At 41.0% G+C, this 26066-nt stretch overlaps 1 protein-coding gene across 1 annotated transcript; it reads right to left on the bottom strand.

Moving 5' to 3' along the window:
* Window positions 1–2262: 2262 nt before the first annotated feature.
* On the bottom strand, window positions 2263–24953 carry LOC117009803 (cytochrome b-245 heavy chain). The gene is made up of 13 exons (XM_033084155.1): window positions 24877–24953; window positions 22457–22552; window positions 20971–21081; window positions 16785–16869; window positions 15702–15847; window positions 14750–14940; window positions 11010–11139; window positions 9168–9260; window positions 7611–7864; window positions 7175–7337; window positions 6239–6385; window positions 4986–5110; window positions 2263–4273 (listed from the first exon to the last, which is right to left on the bottom strand). The coding sequence occupies exons 1-13, from the start codon at window positions 24919–24921 to the stop codon at window positions 4147–4149; spliced, it is 1713 nt and encodes a 570-aa protein (XP_032940046.1). The 5' UTR covers window positions 24922–24953; the 3' UTR covers window positions 2263–4146.
* Between the last annotated feature and the right edge of the window lie 1113 nt (window positions 24954–26066).

The following is a 26066-nucleotide window of genomic DNA, read 5'->3' as shown; positions in this document are numbered from 1 at the left end:
TCCCTTCATTGGCCTTTTCTTCCTACTTCCCTTCCTCCAGCTATGATAATCATTTGCAAGGTGGCTCAGTATTTGAGGGGCAGTGAGGTGGTTTTTTGCCATGTCCCTCATTTCTGAATAATGAAAATTAAATATAGATCAAATACAAGGATTTTTTTACAGGGTAAACGTACAAAAATTGACTCACACGTGCAGAAAAATCTGGAATAGAGCATAAATTACTTTCATTTTAGAATTCGCCATTAAAACCATTAAGCAGAAGGAGAAAATATTAATGGGGATGTCCAAAACATTCTGTTTTGCAATGCAGATGTGGCTCCTGCCCTGGTGTGTTTGTAGTGACGGGAGGTTGGAGCAGAACCATGTTTTGTGAGATGAGCACTGCAGTGCTGGAGCTTGGGGTGAAGCCCTCGTGCCTCTCCCTGAACCTGCACTAGGCACAAGCACTTAAACATTGGCAAAAACATCATGGGAACTGGAGATTTAGAGAAAATTTGCAGAGATTGGGGAAAGGAAGGAAGTGAATGGGCAAGTGAAGCTGGGACAGCAGCAATTAGTAGAAGTAATGGACAGAGAGAAATCAGTGGTAGCTCTCTGTACACAAAGTCACCAGTTTGCCAGGCAGAAGAGTACCTGAGGAAAGGGATGGAGTGGGGCCAGCAGAGGTGCAGACTGGGACTGAAAGCATTTGCAATCTTTCAGCCAGTCTTTCAACAATTTTCCTCTCCACTGTGATTAATTTTGCTGTTAGTCTGGGCTGGTTTGTGTGTGGTGAATGTAAATGACACCAGTAAGTTGTCAAGGTCTGTACCAAATGCAAAATTGAACGTCTGGCTCATGACAAGCAACTACTCTGGCTTGTGTCTGTGCAACTGATGCTGTTGTACACAGTAAGGCATGAAGATCTTGATCCTGTCAACATTTACAACTGTAGCATCTTAATACATGTTCCTAAATTCCTTTGAGCATAAATAACTGTGTTTAGACACTTGGCTCTGAATTCTACATGGAACTCATTGAAACATGAAAAAATATAAGCAGTCAACATTAACTTGCTAAGAGCACTCCAGTATAGAGCAGGATCCTCAGAAAAAGTGCCATAATGAGAGCTGAACTTTTTTTGTTGTTCAAAAATAACTTGTCTTTCACAGGCAGCTTTTTGTTCGGTTTTGGGGTTTTTTTCCCATTTATAGTTAATGTTTAACCCACCATCTGACAACTGAAAGGCAGAAAATCCCCACCCAGCAGGGAAAGTATTATAAGTCTTCAAAGACCTATTTAGTAACTGGGGTGGTTTCCCACCATGATGGTGAACAGGCACAGTAGCACTTTTTGCAGCAGCCTGAAACTTAGGAAAACTTGGATTTCATTTGCCCGTATTTACATTTGGCAAGCAGGGAGCAGAGAAGGAAGTGGGGCTAGATGAGACCCAGTCATATCAACTTCATGCCTGAATTCATCACCTGAGGATGGCTCAGTTCCAGGACCTTTCCAAAGCCCCCTCCAGTTTCCAAAGAAAAGGTGAGGCAATGGGAGCCAGAGCTGCCCAGTGCCCCAGAGGGTCACAGTCTTGTAATGTAAGGCTAAATACTGTGCATTGGAGAGTGAGGATATTGATGAATAACTGCTTATTTCAGATGACTACATATGGGAAGACAGAGAAAATACCATATAAGAAGGGAAGGAAGACATCCTATGCTGAGGTCATAACTGAACTTTGAATTAACTCCTAACTGCTTCCATTATGTGACACAGTTATTTTAATAATCCAACAACTGGCTTTTCTTGCCCCCAGCAGAACTTTTGTCATTTGAGTAGGTAATTTTTTGGCACTGCAGCTGAGATCAGACTTCAGTACACTTTGCACTACACAGAAGGAGGAATTTTTCAGCCAGAGACCCAGGTGATAGCAATGGTCAGATTGCAAGCAGTGGCATTTGGTCACAAAAAAGTGTGTCCTTGAAGCTCACCTGTAGCCTGCTGCCCTAAGGACTCAAGCCAGTTTATTTCTTATATTTGTATTTCAGTGTTATTTCACTCTTGTATCCTAGAATTCAGAAAATATTAATATTCAGACCATGGCTGATTCTGCATGGCTTGCTATTTTAGCAGGATTTAATATAACTAACTTTTGGAAAAAAACTGAGAAACTCTCATTCTTTCATATGTTTTAGGAAGACAATGATTTATTAATAAACACAGAATTACTATTTCTGAGTTCAAGGTGACAAATAAGTTTGCAGCTGGTCAGGGAATGCCACTGCAACTGATTTAGGAAAGACCCCTGATGTTTTAGGAACAAACATGGCAATGTATAGAAAATTAATGGTGAATTAAAATATGCCCCTCCAAGACTTTTCTCATGATAAATGTGCTGTCTCCAGGTAACCCCCTGCAATTCCTCTTTGCCCACTTTATAAGATTATAAAAACCTGATCACATTTCCATTAAAATCAAGGGCAAATATTTTAGTGCTCTTTGCATGGGATGAGACTTATTAAATTTCAGTTGCAATATTTACTCCACAGAAGAGGTTTCTTTGGCTCTACTTACGTTCTGATATAATTTAATAGGTGTGTTTCAGACAGAACTATGTGGATTTGAATGTGGCCCTTCTGAGGGAAAGAACTGTAAAATTCCCCACCAAGAGCTGACCTTTGCCAATATTCATTGATAACTGATATTAATAAACAGGAACTGATAGGCTGTGTTTCTGAAGTAGCATTCAGAGCCTGGATAACATTTTAAAATGCTGTAAAGGGAGAACACACATCCTGTCTGGCAAGCTGAGGTATAAAATATGCTACATGCAACCAGATGGCTGCACAAAGTTGTCTGAAATTGCAGAAGGAGACCACAGCTTTCTTGTGTGGCTGCAAGAACCTGCCAGGAAGGTCTTGTGCTGTGCAGGAGCTGTTACAGGGCTTGGCTGTGAGGTTAAAAGTCACTAAGCAGGCAACTGGGATGAATGGAAGACATGGTATACTAAACTGTGGATTTTTTAAGAGTTTTTGCACCTGTTTGTTTTCAATTTTTTCCCCTATGCTGCTGGCTTTAATACTTTGTTTTTGTCTTTCTTGCCAGTATTAAAAGTTTTGGTTCCTTTCTTTGGTTTGTTTTTAAGAACCTGCTACCTGTAGTGTCCCCACAGAAGCACTGTGCTGTGTATGAGAGTCTTGTGCACATCAGAAACTTCACTCACAGCTATTCCATAACTGTGAATAAAGTGACCATCACTTTCTCAAAGCCTGTTTCACCATCAAAGAGGAACAGCTGAGCAATAGGGCCAAAGGCACTGTTTGCATCTAAGAGAGCTTCAGAAAGTACCCATTCAATCACTCAGCAACAGCTTTTCTTCAGCCTTCAAAACCAGAAATGGCAGTCTGGAAAACACAAAACCTCTTCTTGCATGGGTGCCTCCACCTGCAGGAGAGGCTGAAGATGTGAAAGTCAAAGCAGTGACTCACACACCAGGTGCAGGACTTGGGTTGAAACTGTTCTTGCCATCCCTCTGCAGCTGGGGTGGTTCTCAAAACCTCAGCTGGTTCCTTTTCACTTTAAGGAGAAGCAGCTTCTTTTCAGTTGCATGTGTTCTCCTGGAGAGGATGTTTAAGGCTCGTTCTGAAGCCTGGAAGGTGTTGGTGCACAAAGGAGCTTTCCTTTCCTACAGAACTAGCTTTCCCAGTCACCCTTTTCCAGCTCCCCTTGTTCCAGGGACTGGCTGCAGCCAGGATGAGCTGAGCTGCCTCCTAACAGCAAGCATTATGCTAGAATGCTTTATTGTTTGATAGCACTAAGCTTTATGAGTGTGAATTGGCTCCCAAAAGCAAAGGCAGCCTCCACTCTTCAGCAGCCATGGTGAATAATAAGAGGATAAAGGCAGTTAATTGAGGGGAAATCCCCTCACACAGACAAACAAAACAGATTTCTGCTAAATAGCCAGCACATGGAGGGCAGTGAAAACTTCCCTAAGGTAAAACTTGACTCTTTTATTCCACCACAGAGCCAAAATAATTCCCAAGAAGCAAAAGGAGTTGCATTAGTGTAGCTGAAGTTTCGATGCTGGGCTATCTTCTCCAGACTCCAAACAGAAAAACAGATTCGGTCTTTAGACTTGGCATTTAATGACTCCCACACGCCTGGGAGTTAGAAATTTTCTTTGTTAAAAATGAAGTGCACTCCTCGTGGGTCAGCTTCTGAGTTGCTGATGCTCTGCTTGTTGAGTGTGTCAGCCAAGCCCTCAGGGCCACAGAGAAAAACACCTATTCTGGAGCTGTTAAAAAATGAAAATATGGTCAGAAACCAGGTAAGGAGCAACTGGATATTCTCTATGTAAATCATTTTTATGTTCTATAGATGCTAGGTTTTTTCCCCAATTACAGGAACTGAAATAGAACTGGATGTCTATCCCCTAAACCTTATAGCCCCTTAAAACTTATTGCTGCTCCTAAAACAAATGCTGGGCTAAATCTCAGCTTTAGTGAAGACAGGTTTATTGACCTCACTGAGTCAAAGAAACAGAGATTCAAAGAGCTTACAGCACAAACTCTTGAGAGGACTTATTCTGCTTTTTTCCTGCAAATTTTGAGTGGTTAGCTAAAGGTCATCCATATTCAGAGGATTTTTCGTTTCTAGAGGTAGAAAGTGGTTTTGGAGGTATTTAGACACCACCTGGTATTCCTATCTACTTCAGCTGGAAGGACAGGGTTAGGTTTTTTTTTTCTAAATCTTTTGCTAGTAATTAGACACTCCAAGAAGTATCTAGTGAAAAAGGAATGATTTAAACAAAATGTAGGTCAGAATAATTTGGTCAAGATCATAAATCATGTCCATGGCTGAATAAAGAATAGAAGGTACCTTGAGATCGGTAGGGGAAAAAATGCATCTCAAACTTTATCAGCCAAAGGAACAAGATTGTTCTGGATGGTGTGTATGGCCACTAAATAAAGCAAGTCTCCAGACACCATAAATTTGCACAGTCTCACCCAGGATGGTTCCCTGCAATTGTTTTAAACTCATTTTCCCAGTTGGGTCTCCCATACAAGGTTTTCTGTTTCAGTCCTGTAATCACATCTTTCTCTTCTTCATGATGCACTGCAAAGTGAGTGGCCTGTGGGAAATGAAAGACAAAAAAAGTTAAATATGGCAGCATTGTGTTCTAATAATAATAATAATGTCAGTACTGATTGAATTATTTCTCAATGAGATTATAGAATTTATGATATTTTGCCAGGAAAGCTAAGACTGATAAAATCCTAACAGTGTCTACCCCTTCCTTCTTCCCAGACTGGGTGATCTCAAGAGTTAAAGCTATGAAACATTAAACACAGCAACTAATTGAGGGATTTTTTTTAAACGAACAGGTTTAGTCTAAGAACTGTAACATAGGATTGCAAATTAAAAAATCCTTTCCCTTCAAATACAATAACCTCACTCCCTTGATGAAATCCTGCCAGTTTGTTCTCTGGAAGGTTTGATCCCTATGAGGAGATCTTGCCTGTGTAACTTCTAGCTAGACCAGCTAAGTTAAGCCAGGAAGAGATGTGGTTAAAGGCACAAGTTCAGGCCTTACAGAGTTCTGTAGCCCTTTTATATGAGACAAAAAAAATATTCCAGGTAACTTTATCCCCAAGGAGAAAAAAGTGGGATTTTTCTCTTTCCTTTCTACTTTTTTGACCTTGCATATGTGATAACTTCCTTGCTACTCCCCCTCCCAGTCTGTCTGGGCACTTGGTGAGTTTTGCAATGGTGAGATAAACAACACAGAACATCACTAAAAGGAACAGAGTGAGAGCCTTTCCTGACTCAATCCCACATTCTCAAGTGTCTGCTCCTTTGCACCTCCAGAGCAACCTCCCAGCACAGGACCAGAGAACTAAAAGTCCTGAAACAGATATGCTGCTAATGTTCAAACTTTGGCTTCCCCAGATCCCAAAGCTCTTAATTAAATGCTTTAGGCAGCATCAGCTGTTTCAGAGAGTCGAACATGGTGAGATGAGGTTCCTCCTGTGCACAAAGCCTGCTTCCCACAGAGCACAGCCAGAGGAAAGCAGGAAGGAAGTCAGTGCACATTAACAGCTGATCCCATGTAATTTTTGATGGATAGCACCTGCCTGCATTCAAAACCTCTGAGGGCCAGATGGATGCCCAGGATAAAAGAACATTTGAATAGTTATGAAAACAGATTTTCTAACATGAACCCCAGTTTTATAGCAGATATCCTCCCCTGTGTGGTTACCTGAGTTTCATCCCAGCCTGTAAGGTAGATGTTATAGCTCAGAAAATCTGCATTATTCCTCTCCTGCATTTGAGCCTCCAGAGATTGCAAGAGGTCAGCAAACCATTCAAAGGCATGAGTGTCCCTGCAAAGCCAGTAAAAATAAATCTGGAAGAGACAAGAATGAGCTGTCAGGGGACACAGGCACTCATGGTTTCTGGGTTTATGTCTGCTGACAGAGTGAGGATTATAGAGGCCTTGTAAAAAATGCCCCAAACACTTCAGTAGATGGGTAGGATGCTATTGAAACTATTCATGAATTTTGATGATGGAAGGGTTATAAAGCTGAATGACTGACTGCAAGAACAAGGAAACAGCTTCCTATTTCTCTTCCACATTTTTGGCTCACAATGTTTCCCCACTTATCTCCTTGTAAAACAGTTTGTTAGGACATAAATAAATGATTTAGAGGTGAACTCTCTGTCTGCTGGCAGGCAAGATAAAGTAGGTAACAAAACCAGTTCTGTTCTCTGAGTACAACCATAACTGCAAAGTGTGACCCCACACCTCTGCACAGGGAATTTCCAGGGGCAGGAGGGGAGAAGAGGATGCTTCCATTGCTCTTCCACTTATGAAAGGCCTTTCTTTTTTTTTCTGGGAGAAGGAATGCAATATTTGCCCAGGCTGTACTACTGCCTTGAACTTTGTGATCCTCAAGCAGATGAACACCAGTTCCACTGCAACTGGACATCTCCAGGCCCACAGTCAGGATTACTGTGTGTGATTTGGCTTGTAGGCTATTTCTCCTTCCATTATATTTTTGCTTTAGATCCTCCTGCTTTCCTCCTGCTAACCTTGAGAGGCAAATGGACTCTTCCTTCTTTTAGGGCTCATGCATGCCTGGAGCCAGATCACCTTTGCTGTGCCTGCTGGGGTCTGGGGAAGAGGACACAATACCTTCTTGAGCTTTAGGTTGGTGGCATCATGGCAGTATTTGTACCAGACAGACTTGAGGACGGATGCAAAGGGGGTGACCCCTATTCCTGCTCCAACCAGCATCACAGTTTCATAACTGAACACGTCCTCACTAGCTGTCCCAAAGGGGCCATCCACAGCTATCCTGGAATTGAAAGCATGCTTATCAGTGGGTATTTATTAACACCATTTAAAAGAACAGTAAAAAGTTATTTGTCTGCTGCAATGCATATTTGGACTGAATACTGGTCAGCAAAAGGAGAGGTGGACTTGATAGAAAAACTATAAAGAGGCATCTAAGACCCACATCTGTGTCACCATTTAAGGTTTGTGTCAGTGGTGCCATCAAATCAGTCAAGCAAAATTCGAACTGTCATAGGTATTTGTTGACTTTACCATGGAGACTCTATGTACATACTTGGGCAACTTCCATGCCTCCTGGAATTCCTGTTTATCACACCCACAGGCATTGAACAAGCCCTCAGTCCAGTCTCCTACGATTCTGACGTGAATGCTGAAGTAATCTTCTTCTGGAGCAGAAGTCAGTGTAAATGGGTGCCATTCCAGTTTGGACACTGCTGGACATTTAACAAAAATGTATTGTCCAACCTCCATCTTGAAGCCTTTTTTCATCATCTGGAGCTCAATTGTCTTGAAGGGATGAATGACCACCTACAGTGAGAAGGGCAATGAGAAAAATAAGGAAAAGAAAATGTCTGTCTTCACTGATCACTGATGTATTTACATCCACCATCACTGACATCATCCTCTGCTATGAGAGCAAGGAAAGCAGGTGAAACTTTCTTCCCAGCAGAACTGAGTGTGAGGAACAGCACCTGACAGGCAGATGAAAGCCTGCAGAGGATGCTGATGTTTTGATTGAAGTATTTTTTCACATCACACTTCCAAAGGGCACAGGCCAGAGTGGCACATCTTGTAATACATCACCTGACCTGTGTGTGCACATTGTTAATTCCAGATGACCTTACCCAGTGGCACAGAGTGCAGAGTTAATGGGCCTGACTGTAAATATAGGGACAAAAACTCAGGGTATCCTACAGATATTGGATAGGCAGTACCACTGGAAATAGAAGTTTTCTTGTTTTAGTTCAGTGGCACCTTGGCTACTCTTTAGAAACAATATTCTAGAAGCAAAACCAGTGATTCTGTCACTATAAATTCTAATTCTAAAGTTGTCTGTCAAAATTATTTTCATTTTTCAAGAGATTTGCAACAGGGAAAATCAAGTCTCTCTGTTAATTTAGGTATTAACAGTGGTGTTTAGGATTGTGAAGGAAATTTTCTCCCAACAGGGCACAAAACAGACACCATAAAAATACAGTGTAGAAGTGGCTCACAGGATATTTTGGTAAAATTACCAAGAGCACACAAATATTTAGGAGCCTTCCAATGTGTCAGCATCTTTATAGAGCACAGTAGAAACACCCAATGTGATCCCCCAAACCCTGCTATGATTTGAACAGGCTGTCCTCATGATGCAGCGCAGTGCCTGGGAAAGACCAGGATAGTTTTTGCGTGTTTGAGTTTAGTGCCGTGCTAATTCAGCTGTCAGACTTTCAGGATCAGTGTTAGTATCTCTGCCACACACTATGGGGAATGGAACCTTAACATTAGATTTGGATACATAAAAGAAACCTGCTCTAACTTGTTTCCAGGGGTCGTTTGATCTGCGTCTTAAATGAGTCTCAAGTCTGTGGAGTTTCTGCACTGTGGAATTTTTCACCCAATAAAAAGAAAATTCATTTCTTTCCTAAGATTCAGTTCTGTGCCTCAGCTAACTTCCTCTTGCTCACTTCTAGAGGCTCCATTTGGATGTTAGAAGTTGGCATCATGACAGCAGTCAGAAAACTCCTTCCACTGATAATTTTGGTATGTAGGAGCCTCTGCCTTTGCTGCACCATTTGGAAAAGGAAGTGATGCTTTGCCTGGTATTAAATGCAGCATCAGCACTTACCTTTGTGATGACAACCTTCTGCTGGGACCTCCAGAAGCGCACCAGCCGCTCACACAGGTACAGAAACATGGGACCCACCACCCACTTCCATGTCTGTAAGCAGAAGGAAACAAGGCAGATGATGAAGATCACAGAATCACAGAAAGGTTTGGGTTGGAAGAGATCTTAAAGATCATCTAATTCCACCCCCCTTGCTGTAAACAGGGACACCTTCCACTGGACAAGATGCCACTTCAGATCAAATTGAATCCTGGAAATTCTATAAGCAGAGGTGAAGTTCGAGTACAGTAATTTCATGATAATAAGCCACATGTTACAATACAGAGTATGATAAAAGGTATCTGTTCTATCACCATCTGTTTAGGGTGAGGGAAGTGATCCTTATCTCAATGGTAGATATTCTGCTAATGGGCCATCCATTGAAACCAGGCAGGGCAGTGTTCTTTATCTTTTCACAACCCATCCTTCCTCCAGCCAGTCATTTTCTGCTCATGGCCATTGAGTCCCACTGTGGGACTGATAAAATTACTGCATCCCATTGGAAGTTGCTCCAGCCAGGGGGAAGAGCCCAACACTTCTTACCAAGATAAAAACAGAGGTTTTGGGACACTAAGGGAGCCCCTTTCTCCACTGGACTCCAGAGGAAAACTGGATTCCTCCACATCTCCACTGGAGCTCCGGAGGGAAACTGCACCTTGTACAGGAGCACTGCTCCAACTGAGCCACATCTGTCACTGCAGGAGGATGCAGCCACCATGGAATGGGACTGCTGCCAACACCCTGCCTGACGGGGTGTCAGGCTGTACTCTGACTTTGTCAGGGTTTGGAGTTTGTTTCTTTGTAGTACTGTATTTCTATTTTAATTTCCCTGGTAAAGAACTGTTATTCCTAATTCCCATATCTTTGCCTGAGAGCCCCTTGATTTCAAAATTATAATAATTTGGAGGGAGGGGGTTTACATTCTCCATTTCAAAGAGAAGTTCCTGCCTTTCTCAGCAGACACCTGTCCTCCAAACTAAAACAGCAACTTTTTGTTCTTTGTCCATATATAAGCCACACCTGATTATAAGCCGCACTTCGGGTTCAGACCAAAATTTTAGTCAAAATGGTGCGGCTTATAATCGTGAAATTACTGTAATCTGTGTTCTTTATCGTCCAGATTAGGGAATCCTTAAGATATATGACAGTTTCAAAATTCTGGTCAGAGAGGGAATTCCTTTCTCCATTGAGTGTTGCAGCTGGCTTTTTAGTTCCTACTAGAGTTACAGCAAGGTGTTTTCCGGTAAGTAATTTTGTCTCTATCTAAAAAAGAATGTAACTAAGTGAAATACGGGTAAAACTCTTAAGGTATTATTGACTCAGGTCTGGAAAATATGTTGTTTCTGTTAACAGATCAGTCTGAAATGTGAAAGAAAAACCAGCCTGGTTAGTCAGTAAAAGCTGAAATTTCAAATTTACATTTCCAGGGGTGTTATTTTCTGCTAATGATCATTAGTCCATTAATAATGTTAAACCATTTATTATAAGAATTATAGCACATTCTAAATATCCCCAGGAGTCATTACTTTGCAGTTTACTTTTTGGATACAAAGTTCTCAGATAACAATTGCCCTTTTGCTTTGTCTGCCAATTGTGCTTGTTTTACAGCACACTGGAAGTGTATTGTGTGTCTGGAGTCCATTTCTGCTTACAACCCATTGTATCAAAATCTCTTGCTTTGTGCTAATAAATCTGCCACTGAAGAGTGCTGAAGGTTATATGGTTGGTTTTCTATGCAATTTAAGAAAAAATAGCAGACTAAATATTTTCAATTGGATATACACACGAGCCAGCTGTCCTTACCATAGGAGGATTCCCTGCAAACTGAGGGATTGGGCAAGCCCCACTCTTGCCCCACTGGGTGAAGTTCTTGTGGCAAATCTCTGGGTTGTGTTCAGCCAGACTTTCAGCTGTCTGCCCCCGTACAATACGACTGGGAAAAAAGTAAAGGTCATTAAGGCAATGAGATGAAAATGCAAGTATCTGTTCTTTATTGTTATCCTATTTATGTACTACTCTGTTTATATGGAGCTGTCGATTTCTGCACTGCTACAGCTTTGATACAGCTTTGCTCCTCAAATCTACCCACAAAGTTACCATTAAAGAAATAAAAATGGGGAGGGAAGTTTGTGGGATAAATCCTGATTTCAAGATTAGGTGAGGAACTGAGATTCATGTCCAATACCACTTCTAGGATGTGGTCACAATTAGAAAACTTCATTCTTTTCTGAGTTACCCTACCTCTTTCTTCAATTAGAAAAAAAAAAAAAACAACCAAAAAACAGAACACACATACACAAAAAACCACAACAAAAAACCCCAAAACAAAACAAAAGCAAACCAAAAGACCAACCAAAAGAGAAAAAAACAACAAAACAACCAAAACCCAAAACCTGGAATGGACAAGTAATCAATTTGCTACTGACCACTACAGAGATTATTTCTGCTGTTTATTTTAGAAATCAGGAGATCCCTTTCCAACACACATTCTTCCTTTGGCCCTTCCTCTCCCTCTAATGCTGTGGAACAACTGTTCAGGTGCTGTGAATGAATACAGATGCTTTTGGCATAAGCAGCTATTGCAGCTACAGTAGCTTGCAACCACCAATTATCTGGCTTCAATATTCCTGCATGACTAGTTTTTTTGTTTATTTGTTTGTTGTTGTTTGTTTCAGTATAAAGAATCCTGACTAATCCAGTACAGCTTTATTACCAGTAGCAGAACTGGTGCAGAGAGGTAATTTCAGTTTCAAGGGGCAAAAGTCTATTATTTTTCACTATTGCCTGCCTTTCTCTGGAGTTTTGTCAACCTCAGGATATTAGTAGAAAAATTCAGATAAAGATCTGCTGAATTTTCCCTAGAAACAGTCTGCTTCTGATCAGGCTGTTTGGTTTTATGCCAATGTGATTCTTTGATATCTTCTCTCCATGACTTCTCTTTCTGCTTTTCTAGCTCAGTTTCTGTGGACTAGACTACATTTCTGATATTTTAAAAAAATCCCCCATGGTATCTAAGCCATATGTATGCCATATTCAGAGGATTGTTAGAAAACCTCTGCACAGTGTTGAGAGATAAGATATTGCTCATAAGTATTACCAATGAACCTCTTCTTCATTTAATGTTTGATTAATATCCTGTCTGAAAAATAAAGGGAAGCAGAGCTGTCCCAGCAGCATCACGAGTTGCAATTTGCAGGAACATCAGCAGTTACAGTTCACTTCCCCACGGGTGACAACGGGTTCAGCTGAGCCACCTCTGGGATGAGTTACGGGAACAGGGAGCCCATTTCCTCCACTGCTCACCCCATTGCTTAAGGGAAAGGGTCCTGGGGGTTTTTTATCTTGTTCTATTCTCTGTTCAAAACTTGACAATGTCAGTACCCTGCACAAGAGAAAGAAAAAACTTATTTCCCCTTATCAGTCAGTGTAGATGCTCTTTCTAGTATTGTAATTAAGCTTTCAGCAGTGTAGCCTTATAATTACTTCTTTTTTGGCTGAAGGTTTTCCTTTAACTTCAAAAGAGTGAACTGTACTTCTGCACTCTCTCCTCTTTACATTTATTTTGTTTGGAAATTTGGAATATTTTTCTGCAACACATAGCTCATACACAAAAAGTGCTGTAACAGTTGGTAACAGACAAGAATTATTGTAGAGTCAAAGAATTAAATCACACAATGGCTTAGTTTGGAAGGGACCACAAATATCAACCAGTTCCAATCCCCCTGCCATGGGCAGGCACCACTTTCACTGGACCAGGTTGCTCAGAGTCCAGTCTAGCCTTGCCTTGAACAATTCCAGGGATGGGACAGCCACAACTTCTCTGGACAACCTGTGCCAGTGCCTCAACACCTTCACAGTAAAGAATTTCTTCCTAATATCTGATCTAAACCTACTCCCACTTTGAAGCCATTCTCCCTTGTCCTGTCACTCTATGCTGTTGGAAATAATCTCTCCATCTTCCTTGAATCTGCCCCTTTGCTGCTGTCAATAAACTTTGACTCAGCTTTCTGTATGCACAAGGATGTGTGTTTGTACAGATATGTGTGACATTCTTCTCTCCCCTGAGATAAACTGGCATTTATGCCTCCTCCTGGCATGTTGCTTTGAGACTGTCAGTCCATACTCATTCCATGACATCCCTCTTTGCACACTTGAGACGCCTTCCATGAGTGTAACAAGCCTGTCTCATATTTCTTAGTGTATTTTCTCTGAACTCAAAATGTCATTATTACCTTTAAGCCCAAATAAGTGAGGTCACTCAGTTCACAGATGGAAAACATCCTTCCTTCTGCTGGTGAGAATATTCCTATGTACATCTGCTTCCAAAGGATAGTTGAACTTTGCTGACAACCACTGCTGCCCAAACTCTTACCTTTTCATTCCAGTACAAGTAAGATAGTGGGAGTAGAGGGAACACTGAAGGAAAGAAAAATTCAACTTCTATAAAATACATGCTCCCCACTGACTTCTAGAATGGGCAATGCTCAATCTCTGATAGCATTGTATAGTACCTACTGGCAAGTTTGGACGCTGAGACAGTAACTACACAATGTTTGCTGCAGAAAACATGAACGTTTGTTCTTTTCCTTCCACAAGTTTTGCTCAAACCATTTCCTTGTTATGAAAGTTGCGATGAACAAATATCCTGGGGGTGATTCCTATCTGCCTTCTATTTTTGTTCTTCCTATTTTACTTTCATTTCTGTCTTTTTTTATGGGAGTAATGGACTGTAAGGAAGTGGTTTTGAATAGCCATTTTTTGTAGGACATTTTTAAAACACACTTTCTATTGCATGTACGATTTCCTTTAAAATGGGCAATCTACTGTAATTACAAACTATTCAATTGTAACTTGGATACTTCAGTCTTTTTTTCTTTATTCACCAGTTCTTTGGATTCATAAAATGGATCTAAAGTTCATTTTTCTAAGCGTTAAAATTGTGTTTGTGCAGTGCTAAAACTGTTTCATTAGGTTTTCAGCTCTTACAGAAGGTATGGAATCAGGCAACAGCAGAAAAAGATGTTTGGCATTTGAAAGTTAAAAAAAAGTATAAATGCCTATTTCTAAGTTGAAACAGCTAAAAATCCATTCTTAAAAGCTGCTGATATCATGCATTCACCCAAGCCTGAAACTTGAATCTGTATTAATATAGTTTTTCATTATCCAATAAAATTCTAGACTCCATGTAATTTTTATACTGAGATCTCCTTTCATGCATGCGTGTGATAAAATTCCTTTTAGGAGAGAAATGTAAATTAACAATTAGAAACAGAAACCTTGGAAAAGAGTTTGCTATTATGATATCAGAAGAAGTTGAGTGCCAGTCAGTTTAAATATTCCAAAGTCAAATGAAACCTCCTGTGGTGGACAGCTTGTTGCATGTGTCAGTGAGAACCTCGACTCTCAGAGCCTCTGCTGGCCCATCAGCACCACCAAAAACAACTGCTGCTCAGGGGCAGAAGTGCCTATAATCATGTGTGAAGGGAGCCTTAAATGAAGATTCAGTAGTAATCAGATGTTTTGTCATAAGTGCAAATACTCACCCAGCACCGTGGATGACAAGGCCAATGAAGAAGATGACAAAGAGATGGTGGGTGTACCAAAATACTTCGAAATATGATCTCCGGATGGTTTTGGTGGATGAGGTGATGATGAGGATGAGGGCCAGTGTGATGACAACCCCAGTGATGCCAGCCAAGTATGTGAAAGCCACGTAGAGGCCCCCAACAGGATTCTGTGAAATAATTGCACACGTTGGTCTGAGGAAGGGGTTGCACCAAAGCAGGACCAGTTGAACCACCAGCCACCAAACCCTTTACCTTGTTACAAGTCTTTAAGTCATCTGAGGCCAAAATCCCATTTCATTTTAGTTGCACTGCACACTTACCTTTACTAAGGTAATTGGAAGTAGAGAGAAAGGATTTTCCATTAGCTAACACACCAAACATGGTTTCTTACTCTGCCATGGCTCAGTAGGACAGGTTTGGGGAAGGTGAATACATTTGCACAGCTCTGGTGTTAACAACTGGAGTCCTACATCTATATTTTGGGAGTTAAATGAAAAATCTTTCCTCTGGTGTTGCACAGCCATGGGACTCATAACTCATGCAGAATTTGGATGCTCAGTCCTCTTCTGAGGAGTAGAGAAGTACCTTCTTTTCTTTTCTTAAGTCACCCAACCTCAAAACTTTTGCCTTGATTTCTGTGTATCTTTCTGAGTGCCATGTCTAAGTCAGAACACAGCTTTACAGGGTATGTTTTTGGCATAATGTTTCAAAACTACTTTGAAATCCTCAGGTGAAAAGGTTTAAAGTATTACCAAAGCTCAGCATCGATATTACTGGCAAATACATAAGAACGGATTCTACAAAGTTTTTCTGCAAGATGGCCCAAACCCAGACTGTGGGTACCAGAAACAGGCACTCTGCTCAAATGGTCTTACATGATCAGCCACACAAATGCGATGATTACTGTTCAGAGCCTGATGTCACTTACTCCAATGGTTTGTCTGAAGAAGTTGACGTAGCTTTCCTGTGGTTTGTCTCCAAGGCCAGAAAGCACAGCTGCCAGGGTGCCTTTCTCCTCCACACGGGCTTGCACACTCCACTCCACGTTGAATAAATGTGCAATGGTGTGAATTGCTAGGAGTGACAGGAGAGGAATAATCAGCATTGACCACAAGTCCTCGGTGGTTTTGAGAAACATTTGAAACTTTGTCATGTTTGTCAACTGCAGCTTAAGAGCTCTGCTGCTCTTCCATCTTCATCACAATTGCAGATCAGTGATGTGTTTTACTGTTAAAGTTTTATCACCTGAATTTTGCAGTTTTTGGGTGAGGGAGGGAAAGAATAAAGGGAAATTTCCACTATATTTTTGCTCAACAAAGGCTTTCAACAATTCAACTAGTAGTACCCTGACATAGGGGATACTTAAACATGGAATGGCCTAAACTATTTGTCAGGACCATCCTTATCCAGGACTTCAGTAAAAGAGCTGAGAAGTGAATCTGGATTTCTTTGCGGTCACATTCTTTAGTGTGTTTTGTTCTACAGTTTTGCAGAACAAAGTTTTAATCATAGTAATATTCTTGCTGGGCTGAATGCATCCAAAAATCTAAACCAGCTGAGGTGTTCACATGAATTCCACCACATGTTTTTGTAGGGTAAAATTGTACAAAGCTTTTCAAAATTTGTACCACCTGCTATAAGCAGATACTTATTTACCTTCAAAACAGATGAAAGGTTTTTATTTCCTTTAAAAAAATAATTTCTATTACTTGTTTCAGACATGCCAGATAAGTAAGTATAAACAAGGATTGAATCCAGCATATCCAGTTCTCAGGACACCCTTTATTAAACAATCATAAATGGTACTGACAGTTGAAAATAAAGGTATTCTTTCTTATCTTTTGCTCTCTGACAGCTGGCACGTATCTGGGAATTGATTTAAGCCTTGGCACACACTGGCTCCTTTAATTAAATCAGGTCTCTCCCCATATCCTTAAGAGCTTGAATGCCACCTGGATTCCACATAAAATATACAAGCAAGCAATAAACAAAGAAACATTAGGATACCAACCAGTGTGAAGGGCAATCATCCAGGCCACCATTTTGTGAAAGGTGAGGTTTCTGTCCAGCTGTCTTCTGATACGGGTAGAGCAGCACTTTGGGTTGAAAGAAAAAGGTATTTGAAGAGTGCTTGTGTTGTCTATGCACACTTTTTAAACGCAGGGACAAAAACAGAAACCCTGAACGCATTGGTGGCATTGCTAGGAAAAATTAGAATTCTGAAATATGAACAAAAATATTTCCCCCAAAAATATTTCAGAAAAGAGGAATTACGGAGTCTGGTTTAACATGTGCCACTGAAACAAAGTATTTGATAAGGATAAAAAAATTGAACATTCAGTAGGATAAAGGAATACATCTTATCTGTTTTAAACTACATGTTATAAACAAAAGGAGAGATCACAGTGACTGCTTTGGAAGCACCAGTATCCCACTGTACTTCACAGCCTAGAAACAGGCTGCAAAGTTTGGGTTTAACTGTCTCAGGGAGCTCCCACCCCAAATGTGTTAGCCACTTATGGCAGTGATGTGAAGGCATTCCTTCCCCAAAATACTGGGTGTACTCCCCAGGCATTCACTTAGAACCTGATTTTGGAGTTATCCAAAAAGAAGCAGTAAAAATCTCTGCAGATGCAAAGAAATTTGTTTTCAAGAAAAACAGAATTGTATTTTTATTTCTAATAATGATGGGTGCCTAACAAGCCCCATCTGAATTGTGCTGCAGTCACTGGGAGTTTTCCTAAAACCTTAAGTTCCTGTAAAGCTGGCATTTGCTGTCTCCACACAGTAGAAAGCATGACTGTCATGTGTTGCGTGTTTACATTGTGTTTGCAGATGGGATAAGGGAACAAAACACTGTGCAAACCACCACAAATATTTCCTCACACAAGGCAAACACTCTGGGGCTGTCCAATGACTTCAGGCTATAACAACAACCAGGAGAAATTTGGTCTTTTTGTATCACCTATATTGAGAGATATTATAAAAATATTGTATAATAAAATGTAGCTCATTAAGAACAGTGAATGCAGCAATGATGGGCATGTACAACACACCACAGCTATTCTGTCAATTAAAACCAAATAACTTTGTAACATGTGATTTCTGGGTTGGGGGATGGAGAGGGCAATACTTTCCAGTGCATTCCCATTGAGAGCTGTGTTTGAACCATTCTTTCCTCTCCTTGACCCCAATGACATTGCTGTTGGGAAGGTCATTACTCTTCCAATAAGTTATCTGACATTTAAATGATTTTTCCTATAGACCCTCACAGGTTTTACCTGCAGAGCATAGTTAATTATAGACAACAGCACCACAAGCACAAGTTTGTCCCCTTGTGCTGAGGACACCACAGTGCTGCCTCTGCCAGTGGCTCACATGTGTGTTTTGCTTAAGATCTAAAATTCCACCCTTCCTGAGGCACAGCTTTACTGCAAAAAGCTACTGAAGCTGAACAAACACCAGCTGCCCAAGAGTCCTACTCTGTGCCCCTCCCTGCCCTCCTTGCTCACCCTCAGAGCCCTTGGCTTCCTCATTCCCAGCTATCAGCAGGAGAGTGTGCTGCCAGCAGCAGTGGAACTGGGTCTCCCTGGCTGGGACTCACTTTCAGGCTGGGTGCAGCCTGAGTGCCTCTACCACAGTGCCCAAGGCAGGACTGACTCTGCAGCTTGAATACCCAAGAGAGACAGCTTTCCCAAGATATTGGTTACAAAAGTTAAGTTATGCACATTAGGAGAGGAGCAATTCAGGACAAGTAGCACGAAGTCCAGCTGGAATACAATTCTCAACTCCCAGAATCAGGTTTTGGCCTTCCAGTAGTCTCCAATGTAACCCCAGCTCTTTGACTGCTTTGAGCTCAGACCTCTGCCCAGCTTGCTTTCACCTGTGCAATCTCAAAAATGCCTTATATGATCAAGAGCTTGTCATTATTTTCCAGTGGCATTCATCCTTAGTAACATTAATTCTTTCGAAATTTATGTCCATTATTGACTTCAGCAGCCAGAGGAATCAGCTCTGGAATTTGGCTGATACTTGCTGATCTGCCTCAGGGCAGGGGAATAACAACATTACAGCTTTATTTACTTACTTTTTCCTTTTACTTTAATAGAGGGTATGGCTGTTTTGTAGCATCCCAGGATCTGAAGGAGTATAGGAAAAGACTGAAAGCCTGACATGTATTTCCAATTTTATATTCCTAAGTTATTCCTTGTTATTCCTTACAAAGGCTAGAGCGCTGGCCTTGCTCCTAAATGTAATTTAAGGGTTTAAATGAGATGGCAGGCACATCTCATTTATTCAGCCACATTCATTTTGAGGATGTATGTACTAGATGGAAATACAGCCTGTTTTGTCTCTGGTTATTTTATTATTGCTTCATACCCCACCTCCTGCCCTTATGAAGGACTCTTGAAACACTGAATCTATTTTATCACTTCCTCTTCTGCTCTGCCTTTTCAGCCCCCGTAGGCTGTCTCATTTGCATTTAAAAAAATATACTGGGTTTAGAGATGAAAAACAACTTCTGGGAACTGGTTTTGTTGATCATGTTTATGTTAAAAGTGCCCAGAAAGAAAGGAAGAATCATTATACCATTGGAAGGACAACTCATGAACTTGAGGAGAATATTGCTTTTTCACTGGACCATGACCTGCATTGTCTGCATTATTTTTGCTGTAATAGCCAGAAATCTAGATTTTGATAGTGGGATAGGGTCAGTGCTGTCATAGGAAGCCTCTCCAGCTGTCACTTAGGATCAGTTGTCCTTTTCTTAGTGTCAGTTCCTCAGTGCTGTGCATAACATCTGCATTTGGGAGCTAGAAAAAGTCAAAAGGCCTGTGAACTATTTCATCTGAGATGGAAATGCAATTCAGACAAGAAAGAATGTAATTTATGAGCCAACTGGGAAAAAAGTGCCATTGTAGAAGTCTGAAAAAGACTACATTTACCTTAAGGACCGAGCATGCAAAGACAGACGGGGCTAGTGTTTCCCTCTCTAAGTTGGTGTATTATCAGTGGCAATCAGTGGATGTCTGTGAGCACCAGCAGCTTCTGCCAGCCAAAAGAGGGACTTTGCATCCAGGGCAGGACCATGCCCGGGAGGCAGCTAAAAGGGAGGACTCAAAGGAGACTACAGTAATTTCACAATTATAAGCCGCACCTTACAATACTGAGTGTGATCAAAGGTATCTGTTCTATCACCATCTGTTGAGGGTGGGGGCAGTGATCCTTATCTCAACGGCAGATATTCTGCTAATGGGCCATCCATTGAAACCAGGCAGGGCATTGTTCTTTATCTTTTCACAACCCATCCTTCCTCCAGCCAGTCATTTTCTGCTCATGGCCATTGAGTCCCACTGTGTGACTGATAAAATTACTGCATCCCATTGGGAGTTGCTCCAGCCAGGGGGAAGAGCCCAACATTTCTTACCAAGATAAAAACAGAGGTTTTGGGGCACTAAGGGAGCCCCTTTCTCCACTGGACTCCAGAGGAAAACTGGATTTCTCCACATCACCACTGGACCTCCAGAGGGAAACTGCACCTTGTACAGGAGCACTGCTCCAACTGAGCCACATCTGTCACTGCAGGAGGATGCAGCCACCATGGAATGGGACTGCTGCCAACACCCTGCCTGACGGGTGTCAGGTTGTACTCTGACTTTGTCAGGGTTTGGAGTTTGTTTCTTTGTAGTACTGTATTTCTATTTTAATTTCCCTAGAAAAGAACTGTTATTCCTAATTCCCATATTTTTGCCTGAAAGCCCCTTGATTTCAAAATTATAATAATTTGGAGGGAGGGGGTTTACATTCTCCATTTCAAAGAGAAGTTCCTGCCTTTCTCAGCAGACACCTGTCCTCCAAACTAAAACAGCAACTTTTTGTTCTTTGTCCATATATAAGCTGCACCTGATTATAAGCCTCACTTCAGGTTCGGACCAAAATTTTAGTCAAAATGGTGCGGCTTATAATCGTGAAATTACTGTAATTCAAAGCTAAACTCTCAACAGCGCTCTAGATACCTCATGGCCATTAGAACTCTGTCTTGCTCACAGCAAAACTCCAGGCTTATCTGTTTCTTATAAGAGGACATCCTCAAAATACAGTATATTTGGGGAACTTGGACAGAGTTTCTCGGTATATTTGCAAGTCTGTTTAGCTGATTATATTTCATACATTTTGAAATTCTTTCTTCATCTTACCGCACTTGATCCTCTGAGGAAGGAGAGCAGGTTTCGACACACTGGCAGCAGAATCAGCATGCAATTGAAATTCAGGCAGGCTGCAGGGGCCCTTGCAAGAGCCAGAGCACGCTGTAATTAGAGAGGTGCTGTAATTAAATGCATTACCTAAGACATTATCCAGGGCATGGGTAGGCACAGATTTCATTTATGTATTATATCACAACTTGTAAAGAGTGTGAGATCTAGAGTTCACATTTACACCGTGAATGTTTAATGGAACCATGCTCTGGTCAAGTCAGAAATGTGTGCAGGCAGAACAGACCTGCAGACAGATACCTCCTGTTTTCAGTTTTTAATATGGCTGTATAAAAAGCTCCCTGTCACATCTGCAACAGCCAAACACAGGTGCAAATCTAAGCCATTGGCAGAGTTTTGTGTCCCAGGGCTGTGAGGAGTCTGTGGTTTCAGTTGGTGAGGGTTATGGTAAATGGGCAGCTTGTAAGAGAAGTGGTTTAACTTCTCTGTCAGTAAAGGAGTCTAAGGAACTTTGTTGCCTCAGCTTTCAGGAATGTGTTTTCTTAATGTTGGCCTTTATACCGTGAATTATTTAAGATTTTTGAAATGAAGGAATATTAAATGACCATACTAATCAAAACGCAATGAAGGGAAGAAAAATAATATTTGCTGTCCTTGTATGGATTAAGACCCTTTTAGGTTTTAGACCACAGCAGTTTGGGGTTACACTGAGCTCTACTTATCCAAACATGAGTTTTTGTGACTTCAAAGGCAGCTGCACTGTGATTGCAAAGGACAGGATTTGATCCACAGATCAGAAGCTGGATGCAGAATGGGATTTTGTGCTTTGTAGAGTTAAACCACGGCTTTGCAAACCTTCAGCAAAGTGTTGTGCTCTGTAATCTGAAGCTTAGGCTGATTTTTATGTCTGTGATCAGAGTTTTAAAATATTTGAACAAGTTAATTTTCCCTGTCAATTGGTCGTGGCCTGTGGTAGCTATGGAAGCAAGTTTGTAGCAGGACACATAATGCTGCATTGACTGGTTGGATTACATGGAATGGCCCAGGATCCAGGATCACTTCACTCCCATTCTTGATGAATATATGAATGATGATTGCTTTTCAGAGCCAATATCTTTATAAACTATTCATGCTCTGAAAAATAATTGCAAGGAGAAGTGACTGTACAACAGTTTAATGGCAATATTTTATTCATCTTTTGCTTAATAAAGTAGCCACAATTAATGCTTAATTTAATTACCAGGAGCAGAATAGTTAACTGAAGACATCTTTAGAAAGAGGTCTCTATTTTGTGTGCCAGCTTTCTGTTCAGAAGCACTGGACACCTGCCTGCCTACAGCTACCTGCTTGCGTGTGATCTCTACATGAGCCTGCTGATCCAGCCACTAGATCCAGTTTTGAGAAACTAAAACTGTTCAAAACTTCTGTGTGCTCTCTCTGTGCCAAAACAATAATATCTTGTACTTACGCCAAGGAGAACTCTGGTGTAGAAGAATTTGGGTGGGACATCATACACAAGGTAGTACCACCAAAAGAGGAAGACATTCAAGCCCAGCCACACAATCTGAAAGAGAATTAAACAGGAAGCTTACAGTGTGCTGTTTGAAATAATCCATCTGAATTTACACATTTCAGATAACAGTCAGTTACTTTCCTGTGCTCCTGTTTGCACAGAGAGCTGTACTGCAGGGTGTAAAGTTTTCAGCAGGGGTGATAGAAATCTTTCTGGTCTAAAAGGCTCTGATGTGTGAACACAGGGTACAGGAGTGGCAATAAACCAAAATATACCAATGTGCAGCAGAAACATTTTCATAGGTCAAGGAGTTTACGGCTGGTTGTATCAGGACTGTCATAACACAATAGCAGTTTAATTCTGAGTCCAGTTAAATCTCCAAATACACAGAAAGTTAGGGACTCTTCCAAAGGGCAGTCCCACAGGCACATTAACCTATGTGAGAGGAAGACTTGGAAGCTGTGACAAAGAATCTTGAGATCTAAATTTGGATGGGCTAGATTAGACATAGGGCTGAATTCAAGAAAAGGGTCTGAAACCAGCCAGTGGGGAATAGTCAACAAAGGCCCTTTGGTAGCATGGAGACTACCCCAAACCAGGTTTCTTTGTAGCTGTAATGCAGAATTTTCTCACACTTGCACATCCTGAGGTACAGGGTTTTTAGGGAATGACATGTTATTAACACTTAGGCAGCTGCAAGTCCATTTGGCAAAAAAAATCACAATGAATCTGGATATTTGCCTTCCTGGAGCTGGTCAGATGATTTCACACCCCATATTGAAACAAATCTGTATCACTGCAGTCAGCCTAAGCAGTTTTACTAAGTGGTGCATGAGAACAGAGAGAAAACCTGAGAACTGGGAGAAACCCCAGAAAAGGTGACATTACAGTTCCTCTCCCTCCTAACCCATACATTTTGCTAGTTCTGTGGCTCAAAGAACACAGTAAAAAAACCTGAGATTATATCTGATCTTGAAAATGTAAATAGATATGGGGAAATGAAGGGATTTCCATCAGGGTAAGGCAGTGTATAGGAAATCCCCAAGTCCTCATTAAAACACCAAGCTCATTTCAGGATTAATTGCTTGGGATAGTTATTAAAAGTGACAGTGGCACAGTCTGGCAGTGCATTTCTGTTTTGATGTATTCTGTTTTGGTGTTTTTCTCTGTTGAGGTGCACCAGTAGGAATAGTGTCTGTCTTGTTTCTGTCAAGCACTGGACAACCCCGTGCCTGCTCAGTGTGCAGTAAAGATGCAGAGGCAAAGCAGAACACTTGGGTAAGATTTCTCCAGTGATCTGTCCTTTTAGCTGGGTTCTTTATCAATATGTCTGTTACTTTCCTTCCCTATTGCCCTGATCCGGTTATAGCCTTGAGTTTCAAAAACCAAATCCCTTATTTGAACAAAATAAAGGCCTCTTACTTAATTCTTTTAATATTTCAGTTCTGGTGGCAGGGGGAAAAAAAGTAAAAGCCAGAGTTCACCTCTTGGTAGTTTCAACTTCCTCAAGTCACTGAAGGTGACAGCAAACATGGTGATTGCTTATAGCAGCAGAAATATTTCTTGGAATACTCACCTTTTAGTCACCACAAGTATGCAAATTCTATGCCTTCTTTTTCTTCCTCTCAGTGTTTACATCTCCTAACAACAGGTAGCCACAATGCCTGAAGTCCTCCTACATTTTGGTTTTGTGTATGCTTTTAATACATATATGTATATGTACATAATATATGTACAGAGGTATAACTTTAGCCCTTGTATCACACTGTGAAGTAAAAACACCACTAGAATATAAACTTAGTTTTCTCCAAGGAGGACTGCCCTGCTTACTCTTTAGCACTTATAAATGCATCTGGGATTTTCCATACTTCTAAATCTTGCTCAGAATTAATTTAACCTACTTTCACAGCCCTTCTATGCAAACTGCAAGCAAATTCAATTCAAATACCAGTTGTCTAAATGAAGAATTCATGAATCTCTGCTCTAAATTCTTGAATCTGACATTAATAAATATTTTATACCACCAAGACACTGTTCTTTCAGTTACACTCACTTCTCTTCATGAAAGTGCAAGAAAAGGTGATTGTGTTAATTGCTTTCTCTGAAGTGCACATAGTGAAGTGAGTTTCAGTTATTTGTTCTGCTTAACTAAAGTATTTCTAACAAAGTAAAGTTAATAAAGGGTCATTTCTCAGTTAACAATGAAGCCTACAGCAACTGAAATACCAGAGAGCTCCTTAAAAATGATTCCCCTGAAGCATTTCCCTGCATTTGCTACCCCAGTTTCAGCATAATCAGGTGCATCTTTCACTGCTTAGCACAGCTTTCTGTAGAACTTTTCACTGGACACAAATCACAATAAAAATCATACTTACAACGACGAAGATGGACAGTCCTTCATTCTCCACCCAGTTCCCCATGGCTGCCTGAGATGTGTGTGCACAGCAGCCCTGCTCTCTCTGGGGCAGCCTCTACGTCTTCTCTCATGAGGAAGTGAGAGCAAAAGGTTGCAGCACCCTGTTTCCTTTCTCATTCATTTAGGAAATAAGTTAACCATTTAATCATGACCCAAGTTCTGCTTCAAGTAAGTTTCTACCATCTTCACACATAATAGTTTCATAACTCAACTACATATAAATTGTTGAACTAGACCTTTTCATTGTGATACAAAGGATGGAATAAATTATACAACTGGTCAGGTTTTCTGCTAAAAAGTGTCTTGATACTTTATATAACTTTTAATGCTGAAGTGTAATGTAGAAAGCACAGAAGAGTTAACTCTACACAGACCTGTCTCTTTTTAATCACTCAAGACTGAGATGCAGATCATGCTGATCTTTGTTGATAAATAATCACTAGTACTATTTATTTTCCAGTAATTCAATGTCCACGGAAACTTCAAAGTGTTATCTAACATTCCTCTTTGTCTGGTACATTCAAACCTCACAAAATTCCTTCCAAAATTCTTCTCGGATCTGGCCAAAACTGAGGACATATGCCACTGGATAGACTTTTTTTCATGGTTTTGAATTTCACAGATGGCCCTTTGATGGCCATCCCAAATGGATCACAGAATTATAGAACGATTGGATAAATATTGGATAGATAGGTTGGATTGGAATGAACTTTAAAGATCATCTACTTCCAATCCCCTGCCATTTGGAGGGGGGACTCCCACTAACTCAGGTCGCTCAGGGACAACCAACCTGATCTTGGATTCTTTCAGGGATGGGATAACACTTTCAGGGATGCTGGATGTCATCAGAGGTGCCCATATTTTTATTGATGGAGGTGGCCTCTGGATTTAAACAGTTGGAGTGGTTAGGGAAGGAAAGGAGGGGGACAGTTCTGACTCATGGGTGTCCATTCTTGCAGCAAAGACAAGCCTTCTCTCCCTGCCCAGGAATGGCTGTGTGCTCACTGCCTTTTTTTCCCCCTTGCTCAGGGAAAAGTTACCTGTGCTTCTCTGGGTGAGCCAGTGCAGGTATCCAGGATGCTCTGAGCTTCAGCAGCTTCACCTTCCCTGGAAGCTCTTCAGGCACCATAGCCCCTGAAATGTGGATTT

This window comes from Catharus ustulatus, chromosome 2 (genome assembly GCF_009819885.2).
Source record: "Catharus ustulatus isolate bCatUst1 chromosome 2, bCatUst1.pri.v2, whole genome shotgun sequence".
Taxonomy (NCBI): domain Eukaryota; kingdom Metazoa; phylum Chordata; class Aves; order Passeriformes; family Turdidae; genus Catharus; species Catharus ustulatus.
The sequence above is the reverse complement of the archived record's forward strand: the minus strand, read 5'-3'. Positions and strand labels throughout refer to the sequence as shown.

Coding starts and splice junctions, on each gene's coding strand:
- LOC117009803 (XM_033084155.1), bottom strand. CDS start 24,921: ATGGGGAACTGGGTGGAGAATGAAGGACTGTCCATCTTCGTCGTT. Junction 16,870..20,970: donor TCCTCAGAGGATCAAGTGCG/GTAAGATGAAGA, acceptor TTCAACCCAAAG/TGCTGCTCTACCCGTATCAG. Junction 7,865..9,167: donor AGAAGGTTGTCATCACAAAG/GTAAGTGCTGAT, acceptor TTCTCACTGTAG/GTGGTCATTCATCCCTTCAA.